General features: G+C 43.9%; 1 protein-coding gene across 3 annotated transcripts in view; it reads left to right on the plus strand.

The window, feature by feature from the left end:
• The window catches only part of Ppil2 (peptidylprolyl isomerase like 2), a 32343-nt gene that overhangs the window by 17659 nt on the left and 2119 nt on the right, over window positions 1-12565 (plus strand). For all 3 annotated transcript variants that reach the window (XM_027924207.2, XM_027924206.2, XM_071618338.1), the window contains 10 exons: window positions 963-1038; window positions 1349-1455; window positions 2062-2151; window positions 2503-2536; window positions 3137-3254; window positions 10563-10619; window positions 11318-11390; window positions 11480-11542; window positions 11669-11805; window positions 12135-12237. In XM_027924207.2, coding sequence (XP_027780008.1) covers window positions 963-1038; window positions 1349-1455; window positions 2062-2151; window positions 2503-2536; window positions 3137-3254; window positions 10563-10619; window positions 11318-11390; window positions 11480-11542; window positions 11669-11805; window positions 12135-12231 — 852 coding nt within the window. In that variant the 3' untranslated portion in view covers window positions 12232-12237. The remainder of the gene's footprint in view (window positions 1-962; window positions 1039-1348; window positions 1456-2061; window positions 2152-2502; window positions 2537-3136; window positions 3255-10562; window positions 10620-11317; window positions 11391-11479; window positions 11543-11668; window positions 11806-12134; window positions 12238-12565) is intronic.

The raw sequence follows: 12565 nt of genomic DNA on the forward strand, positions 1-12565 counted from the left end.
TAGAGGCTGGGAGTAGCTAGCTCTGAGTTTCTCTCCCCCATGAGGAATTAATGAACAAAATTTTGGAAAATTAAAAAGAAGTTCAGCTAGGTATGGTGGCACATGTCTGTAATACTAGCTGCTTGGAAGGCTGAGACAGGAGGATCACGAGTTCAAAGGCAGCTTTAGCAATTTAGCAAGGCCCTCAATAACTTGGCCAGACCCTGTCTCAAAATAAAAAATAAGAAGGGCTGGGGATGTTGTTCAGTGGATAAAAGCACCTGAGTTCAATCACTAATACCAAAAAAAAAAAAAAAAAAAAAAAGTTCATTGCCTATAATCTTCCCAATGGAACACAGCCATCCTTAGCACATTGCATTTCTTATGGGCAAGCCCACTTTATTGTCTTCTCTTTAGGATAAAAAATAAATAAGACTTATTAGGACTTGTTTTTTTCTTGATTAAAGTGATCATTTTTTTTCTAAATTTTTTTTTATTAGATGTTGATGGACCTTTATTTTATTCATTTATATGCGGTGCTGAGAATTAGAATTGAACCCAGTGCCTTGCACATGCTAGGCAGATGCTCTATCACTGAGCCACAACTCCAGCCCTTAGATTATCTCTTAATGTAGAATAATTTGAAACAAGTCCCTTGTACTTCTATCCCTGGAGAAGGCTGGCCCTCTGTGATACTTATTCTCAGTGTTGACCTTCCATCATAAGTTGGAGCCTAGTTGAGGCTGTGGACCACTGGTTCCCACCCAGGCCAATTTTACTCCCTTGGGCCTGGCCTTGGCCTCTCCTTCCCACTGCCTTTACCATGCTCCTTGTCCTCTAGCCCTGCTGGCTTCCAGGTCTGAGCACTGAGGGAAAGGCCCTTATAATGCTGGCTGTCTCACTGGGACTGTGTGTGTGTGGTGGTCAGGGAAGCTGAGAGAGAGGGATAGGGAAGGACCTAAGCTGCATGGTTTTCTTGGCAGGCCCACTATTCCACGGGGAAGGTCAGCGCTTCCTTCACCTCCACTGCCATGGTGCCGGAGACGACACATGAAGCAGGTAGCTGCCTGACTCTTAGGTCCCTGGGGACACAAGTTCACAGTAGCAGCATATGGGGCCTCCTTCCTGTCACATAGGTACTGCCCATCCCCAACTTGGGTCCAGATATTTCCAGCACCCCCCTTTTAATTACTGAGTCCCTGCCTGCCCCTTGTGGCCCTAAACCCCATGGTTCCCAGGCAGGTCTGCCTATGAACAGGGCAGACCTTCAGCCTTCAGCTCCTGCACTGCCTTTACAGGTCAGGGGGACTGGGTAGAGGGGCTGTCCCAGGTGAAAGGTGGGATTGGAACTTGGGCCTCTGTTTAACAGCTGCTATTGATGAAGATGTGCTACGCTACCAGTTTGTGAAGAAGAAGGGCTATGTGCGGTTGCACACCAACAAAGGTGATCTTAATCTGGAACTGCACTGCGACCTGGTAGGTGTGACAGCCAGTCCCCTCACCCAATATGAGGTCTTATCTGCATTCTTATTCAGAGGATGAGGTCTTTTTTTTTTAAAATATCTTTATTTTGATTATTTATTTTTATGTGGTGCTGTGGATCAAACCCGGTGCCTCTCATATGTGAGGCAAGTGCTCTGTCACTGAGCCAAAACCCCAGCCCAAAGGATGGGGTCTTATTTCAGCATCCTTGCCTTAAACATGAAGCTACAGTTAGAATATGCTTGTAGCAAGTCCAGCTTGTCTCTCAGGGAAAGCTGAGGTGGTGTCCTGGCTTCAGTGTCAGGGGCCCTGTTAGCAGCATAATGTATCTCCTCAACCACTTGCTGGGCAGGTGTGGAGGTGTGCATGCATTCCAAAAAAGGGACCCGACTCCACTTCTGCTCTGTAGTTGCAGATGTCCTGTTGTTTTAGTTTCTGGGACCCATTCTTGACCCCTTGTTGAGGCTATACTGGACTAGGGTCTCTGTTGCTCTGTAGTCTGGGTAACTGCCCATCCCTGCTCATGATAAAGCCCTGTGTGGCTTTTGTGACCCTAAATTTGGCTGCTTCATGCCTCAGAAGCATTGGGCTATTTTTCAGACACCAAAAACCTGCGAAAACTTCATCAAGCTCTGCAAGAAGTGCTATTATGATGGCACCATCTTTCACAGGTCCATCAGGAACTTTGTGGTGAGTGTCACCAGTCAGTGTTAGCCACAGATGCACTCAGTGGGCATGGGGGAGCTGAATGGGCTTGTCTCTGCCTTGGGTGGGCATCTGGGCCAGGTCTTGGTGGCCTGTGTACATTTTGTAGGTGAATCCTCTGTGAGAGATCTTGAAGACTAGCTTTTAAGTTCCAACCCATGTAGAACTGGGTTCAGACAGAAAGATGGTCTGGAGGCCTGTTGTCCTCACTGAAACCTCAGCCCCTCTGGTGAGCCTGCCTTGTAGGTGGGGAATATGTTTAGGCAGGGCAGGCAGTGTAGTGGAAGGCAGCAGGTGGCCTCAGGCTGACTAGCTCACTGGCTTTTGTTCTTGCAGATCCAAGGAGGAGACCCCACAGGCACAGGCACAGGTAGGTACTAATGCTACACCTGTCCCTGACACCACTGGCTGTTCCTTGGGATGTGAGGGGCAGGTTGGTGAGGTGAGCTTTGGATAGAGAATGTGGAAGACAAGAATTAGGATTGTACCTTAACCACCAGCACTGTGTGCTACCTCAGGCATGTCCCTTTGTTTTCCTGTTTTAGGTGTTTATGAGGCCTGTATGATTGGGGTTAGTGGTGTCTTGTATCTTCCTGGGGCCCCAGAGGCACCCCTCCATCAGAAACAAAGGGAGGCTGGAGGGCCTTAGATCCTGGGCTGGCTTCCCTCCTGCTGAATCTCAAACCTCATATTGCCTTTCAGCTGCTTGGGCCCAGCTCACAGCTTCATCCAGCATGGTGCGATGATAATGCCTTATAGCTTTAGAGTTCTATTCCCTGGCTTCTTGGGGACAGGGCTGAGTGATCAACACTCAGCCTATGTGAAGGTGATGGAGTCCAGGGGAGGTTGGCAATGTGATGCCTCAGGTCCAAGGTCTTTTTCTAAAGTACTCCTGCCCCAGTCAATTGCCAATACCCCTTGGGAATCAGGTTTTAGGGCTGCCAACTGACTGTTTTTCTTTATGTTCTAGGAGGTGAGTCATACTGGGGAAAGCCCTTCAGAGATGAGTTCCGGCCCAATCTCTCTCACACAGGACGAGGCATCCTCAGCATGGCCAACTCGGGGCCGAACACCAACAAGTCTCAGTTGTAAGTCTGGGTCCAGTTGGCCCAGTGGGGCTGCCATGGGATGACCTGGGGAGGGACCCAAAGTTTCCTGCAGTGTCTTCCTCTTCTCATTAAAGGTTGTGCAAGGCCTGAATCAAATCCAAACTATATAGCACACCTAGGCTGAGTGTGTATCCCTGCACTCAAAAGGGGGAGCTCCCTGGGCTGGGGATGTAGCTCAGTGGTAGAACGCTTGCCTAATTTGCATGAGGCTCTGGGTTTGATCTCCAGCACTGTTGTCCCCTGCAAAAAAAAAAAAAAAAAATCCCCAAGCAAGTTACTATTTAGAACTGCGTGTGTTCCTATGAGCAGCATCCAGCAGTTTACCAGAGGTAAAGGCCTCTTAGAGGAAAGCCGATGGAACCAGACTGTGTGAGTGACCAGGAAGACATGCTGGGGAGTTCAGTGTATTGGATTAGTACATTGGGAGGGAGGCATGCAGGGGACAGGTGCTGGAGGTGTAGTTGGGGGACAGAGAGGCCTCTGTGTATGGAACATGGCTACAGGAGGATGGCAGCAGGGCCTGTGGATGCCTGGTCATGTTGGAAGGAGTCAGGCACCTGTATTTTTAAAGAATAGGTATTCATATTTCATTTATTCATTACTTAAGAATTTGGCTTGACTTTCCTTTTGGATATGTCATTTTTGTATGTGTTTGCTAGGGGTCAAACTCAGGGCTTGCACCACTGAGCCACACCCCTGGCCTGTATGTCTTTTTATCTTTTAGTCCGATTTCCTGAATAAAACTACTTAAGAATTTTTATAATTTGTAGTATTTTTGTAAATGGATTTTTTCTAAGTTGTAGGTGATTATTGCTTATGTAGAGTAAAACTATTTTATATCTACCTACTTTATCAAAATTAGAGTTTTTAAGAAGAATTTCCTGGGTTTTCTAGATATTCAAGTCCATCAATAAAATCTGGTGTCCACTTCCCTGTGTGTGCATCAGTCATATTGATGTCACTATGACCTGTTGGGGCAGAAGACATAGGCATCCTGCCACTCTGAAATGTGGTTTTGCCATCTGATAATATTTGTCACTGGACCTGGTTTTTAGGAGAGGTTAGAAGAATTGCCAGAGACTTTTTTATTACCCTTTGTCAAGATGATCACTTTTCTATCCTCACTGTAATGTGGTCTTGGTCATGTGAACTGGCTTGATCAGGCATGGGTGGGAGAGGTGTGCACTAGCAGGCTTTATGGCCTAGAATAGTTAAAATTGTACTAGTGTCCCCAGGTGTTAATAGTTGGCCAAGGACAGCACATAATGATGTGCTGCTTCCCTCAGGGCTTCCTCTGTACGCCCAGCCAGAATTTTGTCTGTTTGACAAGAATTTGACTCATGTGTCCCAGAATTTTAGTTGTTTCCATGGAATCCCGAGTTCTCTTTGTCTCAGTGCTGACATCTCCTTTCTTATTCCCAAGCAGTCTGTTCCTTCCTTGTTCATGAAAGATTTATCTGTTTTTAGTTTCTGTGTAATTGTTTTCTGTTTCTACCTTTGATTGCTTCCTCCAGTTTTCTTTTCACTTTCTCCACTTTTAGCTTTATTTACTCTTTACCATGAAGACAGGTGAAGTCTACTTTTTTTTAGAGGTGCTAGGGATCAAACACAGGGCTTCAAATATGCTAGGCAAACTCTCTCACCAAGCTGTACCATCAGCCCTGTACATTTGAAGGGTGTATTCCTCATTCACAGCTTGCTGATCATTGTTAGTTCCCCTCTTAATTTCTTCTCAGCTTTCTTTCTTTCCTTTTTTCTTTTTTTGTGTGCTGGGGATTGAATCCAGGGCCTTGTGCATGCAAGGGAAGCACTCTACCAGCTGAGCTATATCCCGAGCCCTCCTCTTAACTTTCTTATTTCCAAGTAGTTTGGGTACATTTGTTTTTGTTGTTTTGTTTTATGGGGGGTACTTTGTTTATGGAATCTAACTTATTTGAATTTGGATCCCATTCTTGTGGTTGAACATGATGTGGAGTTTCATTGGTCATATATTCACATATGAACATAGGAAAGTTTTGTCCTATTGTTTATTTTTTTGTGACTGGGAAATAAACCCATGTCTTCTATCTGCTGGATAGGCCACTCTACCACTGAGCTGCACACTGTTTTTCCCAGCATTTTTTTGTTTTTGGATACAGGGTCTTGCTAAGTTGCCTGGCTGCTTGCAAACTTGTGATCCTATCAAGGAGCTGGGATTATAGATATGAGCCAATATTCCTGACTGACTTTTTTTTTGCACCTTACTTATAATTTTTCAGATTAACTAGACTGTAAAACAATGTGGGCCATTTGCCTTCTTTTTTTATTTCTAATATTGTTTTGTACTTGTTCTGACAACTTTTACTTTAGTATCCTCAAAGAATTTTATTTATTTATTTTTTTCTTTCTTTTTCTTTTTTCTTTTTTTTATTATTAGTTGTTCAAAACATTACAAAGCTCTTGACATATCATATTTCATACATTTGATTCAAGCAGATTATGAACTCCCATTTTTACCCCATATACATATTGCAGATTCACATCGATTACACATCTACTTTTTTACATACTGCCATACTAGTGTCTGCTGTATTCTGCTGCCTTTCCTATCCTCTACTATCCCCCCTCCCTTTCCTTCCCCTCCCCTTCTATCTTCTCTCTCTACCCCATCTACTGTAATTAATTTCTCTCTCTCTGTTTTTTTTCCCCTTTCCCCTCACTTCCTCTTATATGTAATTTTGTATAATAATGAGGGTCTCCTTCCTTTACCATGCAATTTCCCTCCTCTCTCTCTTTCCCTCCCCACTCTCGACCCTGTTTAATGGTGATCTTCTTCTCATGCTCTTCCTCACTATTCTGTTCTTAGTTGCTCTCCTTATATCAAAGATGACATTTGGCATTTGTTTTTTAGGGACTGGCTAGCTTCACTTAGCATAATCTGCTCTAGTGCCATCCATTTCCCTGCAAATTCCATGATTTTGTCATTTTTTAGTGCAGAGTAATACTCCATTGTGTATAAATGCCACATTTTTTTTTTATCCATTCATCTATTGAAAAGCATCTAGGTTGGTTCCACAGTCTAGCTATTGTGAATTGTGCTGCTATGAACACCTTTTTTCTTTTGTATCCTTCCTATTTTCTTCAGGCTCATTTTATTCTCTTTCTTAGCTTCTTTTACTGTGTTAGAAATCAGCAAGAGAACTACTGGAAGGCAGAATTCAGGTCTGCATAATAGTAGGTTTGACATGAGACTTACTAGAGAGCCTTGTATGTGGTCAGCCTGGTGGGCTCCTTTGGCCAGGTGATGTGTTCAGTGTGGCCTGGTGGTTCAGTCCTGTGTGTCTTGCTGGCAAGGCCTATGCTGGTTGCATAGGATGGGGGTAGCATGATGCTATCTCAGCAGGGTTGTGCCTACCTGCTCCACTGCCTGGGGAGTAGCTTTGTGCCTCCTGATGACTTGCCCCCAAAACATTTCTTGCCTTCTTTCCTGTTTGATGTCTTCTTCTACCCCTTTACTTTCAGCTTTTTATATTCTGAACTTTGTAGAGCTTTTTTTTAAAGGCATACACTTGGATTTTGTTTTATTTTAGTTTATCCTGACAGTATTTTTTGTTTGTTTTAGATATACATGACAGTAGATTGTATTTTGATATAACATATATACATGGAATATAACTTATTTAAATTAGGATCCCATTCTTGTAGTTGAACATGATGTGGATTTCATTGGTCATATATTCATATATGAACATAGGAAAGTTTTGTCTGATTCATTCTACTGTCTATTCCCATCCTTCTCCCTTCCCTTCATTCCCCTTTGTCTAATCCAAAGAATAATATTCTTCCTTCCCCCTCTCTTATTGTATGGTAGCATCCACATATCAGAACATTGAGCCTTTGTTTTTTTGGTATTATCTTTTTTCACTTAGCATGATAGTCTCCAGTTTCATTCTTCTTTATGGTTGAGTAATGTTCCATTGTGTATATAGCCCACATTTTCTTTCTTTCTTTCTTTCTTTCTCTCTCTCTCTCTCTCTTTCTTTGAAAGAGGGGGAGAGAGAGAGAGATTTTTTAAAAAATATTTATTTTTTTAGTTCTCAGCGGACACAACATCTTTGTTTGTATGTGGTGCTGAGGATCGAACCCGGGCCACACGCATGCCAGGCAAGCGCGCTACCGCTGAGCCACATCCCCAGCCCCTTTTTTTTTTTTTTTGTATCAAGGATTGAACTCAGGCGTACTTGATCACTGTGCCACATTCCCACCCCTGTTTTGTATTTTATTTAGAGACAGGGTCTCACTGAGTTGCTTATTGACTCTCTAAGTTGCTAAGGCTAGCTTTGAACTTGCAATCCTCCTGTCTCAGCCTCCCAAGCTGCTGGGATTACAGATATGCATATGCGCCTGGCCACATTTTCTTTATCCATTCATCTGTTGAAGGACACCTAGGTTGGTTCCATAGCTTAGCTATTGTGAATTGAGCTTCTATAAACATTAATGTGGCTGCATTACTGTAGTATGCTGATTTTAAGTCCTTTAGGTACAAACCGAGGATTGGGATAACTGGGTCAAATGGTGGTTCCATTTCAAGTTTTCTAAGGAATCTCCATTCTGTTTTCTGTAGTGGTTGCACCAATTTGCTTGCATTCCCACCAATATAAGTGTACCTTTTCCCACACATCCTCACCAACATTTATTGTTACTTGTATTCTCTTTTTTTTTTTGATGTGTAGATGGACACAACACAATGCCTTTATTTTTATGTGGTACTGAGGATCGAACCCGGGTCCCACCCATGTGAGGTGAGCGGTCTACCGCTGAGCCACAGTCCTAGCCCCTGTTACTTGTATTCTTTTTTTTTTTTTTTTTTAATATTTATTTTTTAGTTTTAGGTGGACACAATATCTTTATTTTATTTTTATGTGGTATTGAGGATCGAACCCAGGGCCCCGCGCATGCCAGGCATGCCACGCTACCGCTTGAGCCACATCCCCAGCTCCTACTTGTATTCTTGATAATTGCCATTCTGACTGGAGTGAGATGGAATCTCGTTATAATTTTAATTTGCATTCCTTTAATTGCTGGAGAAGTTGAACATTTTTTTCATTTATTTTTTTACTATTCGTATTTATTCTCCTGTGAAGTGCCTGTTCAGTTCCTTTGCCCATTTATTTATTGGGTTATTTTGTTTTTTCGATGTTAAGTTTTTTGAGTTCTTTGTATATCCTAGATATTAATGCTCTAGCTAAGGTGCAGTCGGCAAAGATTTTCTCCCATTCTGAAGGCTCTCTGTTCACATTCTTGATTGTTTCCTTTGCTATGAAGAAGCATCTTAGTTTGATACCATCCCATTTATTGATTCTCGATTTTACTTCTTGTGCTTTAGGAATTTTGTTGAGTAAGTCAGTTTCTAAGCCAACAGGATGGAGAGTCGAGCTTACTTTTTCTTCTGGTAAGCACAGGGTCTTGCTCTAATGCCTCAGTCCTTGATCCACTTTGAGTTTTGTGCAGAGTGAGAGATAGGGGTTCAATTTCATTCTACTTCATATGGATTTCACTCTGTTTTCTCAAATGTATGTTTATGGTGCCTTTGTCTAGTATTAGATAACTGTATTTATGTGGTTATGTCTCTGTATCTTTTATTCTGTTTCATTGGTCTTTGTGTCTGTTTCAGTGCCAATACCATGCTGTTTTTGTTACTAGAGCTCTGCAATATAATTTAATGTCTGATATTGTGATGCTTCCTGTGTCACTTTTCTTGGTAAGGATTGTTTTGGCTATTCTGGGCCTCTTATTTTTCCAAATAAATTTCATGACTGCCCTTTCTGTTTCTATGAAGAACGTCATTGGAATTTTAATAGGAATTACATTAAATCTGTGTAGCCCTTTTGGTAGTATGGCTATTTTGACAATATTTTTTTTTAATATTTATTTTTTAGTTTTTTTATTTTTTATTTTTTAGGTGGACACAATATCTTTATTTTATTTTTATGTGGTGCTGAGAATCAAACCCAGTGCCTCATGCATGCACACTACCATTTGAGCCACATCCCCAGCCCCCATTTTGACAATATTAATTTTGCCTATCCAAGAACATGGAAAATCTCCATCTTTTAAGGTCTTCTTTAATTTCTTTCTTTAGTGTTCTGTAGTTTTCATTGTAGAGGTCTTTTACTGATTTTGTTAGATTGATTCCCAATTATTGAATGTTTTTTGAGGATATTGTGAATGGGATAATTTTCCTGATTTCTCTTTCAGCTGATTCATCATTAGTATATTGGAATACAATTGGTTTATGGGTGTTAATTTTATATTCTATGAGATCTACTGAATTTGTTTATGAGTTCTAGAAGCTTTCTGGTGCAATTTTTTGGATCTTCTAAATATAGAATCATGTCGTTGACAAATAGGGATAGTTTGAGTTCTCCTTTTCCTATTCGTATCCCTTTAATTTCTTTCTTTTGTCAATTGCTATGGCTACAGTTTCAAGGACTAGTTCAGATAAAAGTTCATTCTGACAGTGTGTGCTTAACTTCCAGTTGGTATACTGCTTCCTAGGATCTTACTTTGTGCTTTTAAGTCACTCTTTTTATGGTTTTTTTTTTTTTATTTTTTATTTTTTATTTCCTCTTCTTTCTCCTTGTTTGAAAGTTAGATGTTTTAACTTCTGAGCTAAAGTCTAAAGTTACTAGTACATCTCTACCTTCCCCTAGACAAGACACCTGGAGAGCTTTCCTTCCAGTCACCCCAGCCTTCTCACATGTCAGTGTCATTGTGCATTTTAATTCTTCCCCGTTTTTATATCAGATTAGATGCAGTCATTTTCTGGGTCTTTGTGTATTTATATTACCCAAGTTTCTCAATTCCTTTACTCCCACTCTTGTGTGGCAGCCTCCTTTCTCCTGGTTTGGTGTCCTTCGTCCTTCCAGCAGGGCTTATGGTAGTACAGGACTCTGGTTCTCTCATCCCAGCTGGCTTCTTCTTAAAGCAGCCACTTGAATAGGCTCAAGCAGGGCACGGGGTCTACCCAATAGGAGGTTGGTAACAGCTAAGGAGGCCAACTGCTGTGCTTTATTTTGGGGAACCACAGATCTGGGGTTAATTTGGTGGGCCTTAGCTAACAACCTGTTTTGGACAGGCAGTACGTGGGAGTCAGATGTGCATGATACACATGCAGAAGCTGTGGGTTAACAGAGCAGGCCCTGGAGGGCAGTGGGCTCCTGCTATGGACCCAGTAGTCACTGAGAAGAGCTAGGCTGGGTGGGATAGCTCACAGAATTCCCTCAACCTCTCTTCCTTTTCCCCCAGCTTTATCACATTCCGTTCCTGTGCTTACCTGGACAAGAAGCACACCATCTTTGGAAGGTAAGAGCAGCTGCTGCGTGAAGTCAGGGGTGTCCACTTGGGCCAGGCCATTCTTTCCCCAGCTGGGATCTCTCACTGCCTCTTCCTAACTTGAACTTGTGCTTGTTGTGCCCTTGTAATGTCTCTGCTGAGGCTGTGGCTGTAGAGTGGGGTATGGGGTATTTCTGTGGAGAGTGGAGAGAGCTCTCCAGACCTGTTGGGTTGACAAGAAGAGACAAGTCCCAGCCCAACCTGGCCAGCTACCCTGGCTCAGACCTTCCACCTTCCCACTCTGGGTACCCTTTGGATAGTACCCAGGTTGGAGGTCAGGGCCAGGTCCTATCTTTCTCTTCATGCTCCAGGTGTGGGGGTTGGCAGACTTTCCCATAAAGGCCTAGATGATATCTCCAGCTTGGTGGGCCACATGGTCATCTGGGGTTCTGGCATAAAACAGACACAGAAATATGGAAGCAACAGATGTAGTTCTATCCAAATAACTGGGAGTTGGATTTGGACCCAGTTATGGTCTATTTACTTTACCTTCTCTCTTTCAGCCCCTCCAGCAGCTCTGCTGCTGTCCAAGGAGTCAGGCCAATCTGATTGGGTGGTGATTTCATGGGGCCCCATATCTTGGGCCAGTTCCCATTCTGGTGTGCCTCAGGGACTTTGAGGTGTGCTGCCCCAGGGCACATGCATACTCACCTGTCCCTCTACTCCAGGGTTGTTGGGGGCTTTGACACACTGACAGCCATGGAGAATGTGGAAAGTGACCCCAAAACTGACCGCCCTAAGGTATGTAGCCAGGGAAAGCATAGGGGCCACTGCCTAGTTGTGCAGGGGAGCCTGCTGTTTACTCACTCAACTTGCCCATGTGCCACTAGGAGGAGGTCCGCATTGATGCCACCACAGTGTTTGTAGACCCCTATGAGGAGGCAGATGCCCAGGTAAGGAAGGCACAGTGCTACCATCCTGGGAGGGCTTTGGGCAAGATATGTCATTCCTCACTGGGGCAGAAGGACCTCCACATCTCCAAGACACTCCAGGTCACCCACAGTCCTGTTCCTCTCCAGATTGCACAGGAGCGGAAGAAGACACAGCTTGAAGTGGCCCCAGAGGCCAAGGTGAAGTCCAGCCAGCCTCTGCCTGGGAGCCAGGGCCCCCAGACGTATCGCCAAGGGGTGGGCAAGTACATCAATCCAGCTGCCACGTGAGTAGGGCAGGTGGCTCTGCCATATCCCTCCCAAAAGCTAGGACCCATTTTCTACAGTGCTCCCATAGGCATATCAGGCAGTGGCAAGAAAACCTAATATAGACGTGGGACTGAACTTGTGCCCTGGAGGTCACTGCAGCCACAGGGACTATTCCATACAGGTTTGGGCAGGGCTTCTGTGCAGGCCAAAGAATCTGAGCACTGGGAGTTATGGGATTTCTATGAGGGGAGGGCCAGTAGTAGATTTCAGTTCATTTTGAGAGGGATGTGGGAGGGCATGGGCTCCTGGCACATGTGTGGCTGCTATAGCCTGTTTGTTTTCTCAGGAAACGAGCAGCTGAAGAAGAACCATCAACCAGTACAGCTGCATCCATATCCAAGAAAAAGCCCAGTCGGGGTTTTGGGGACTTCAGCTCCTGGTAGCAGCAGGTGGTTACTCTGGATCCTGGTAGGGATGAAGGGTTAGGGGAGGTTTGTGCCTGTATTCCTGACCTTTCTGCCCGTCTTTCAGGCTATGATCCAATAAAGCTCTTGCCTGTTGCCTGGGTCCCCTTTACTGGCCCCTGGGACCTTGGCTTCCCCATCCTTCACCTGGTGTTGGGGTCCCTTGATTCTTTCCAAGCTTGAGCCAAGCCTTGGGTCCTGCCCTAGACCCCACATGGGGCTCTGGTCTCCTGTGGGCAGGCCCAGGTTAGTGAGAAAGGCCTTGTCTCCTCCTGTGCTTTCCTTACCCTTACCCTTTTTTCTGTCATCTCAG

Source organism: Marmota flaviventris, chromosome 1, assembly GCF_047511675.1.
Source record: "Marmota flaviventris isolate mMarFla1 chromosome 1, mMarFla1.hap1, whole genome shotgun sequence".
Classification (NCBI taxonomy): Eukaryota; Metazoa; Chordata; class Mammalia; order Rodentia; family Sciuridae; genus Marmota; species Marmota flaviventris.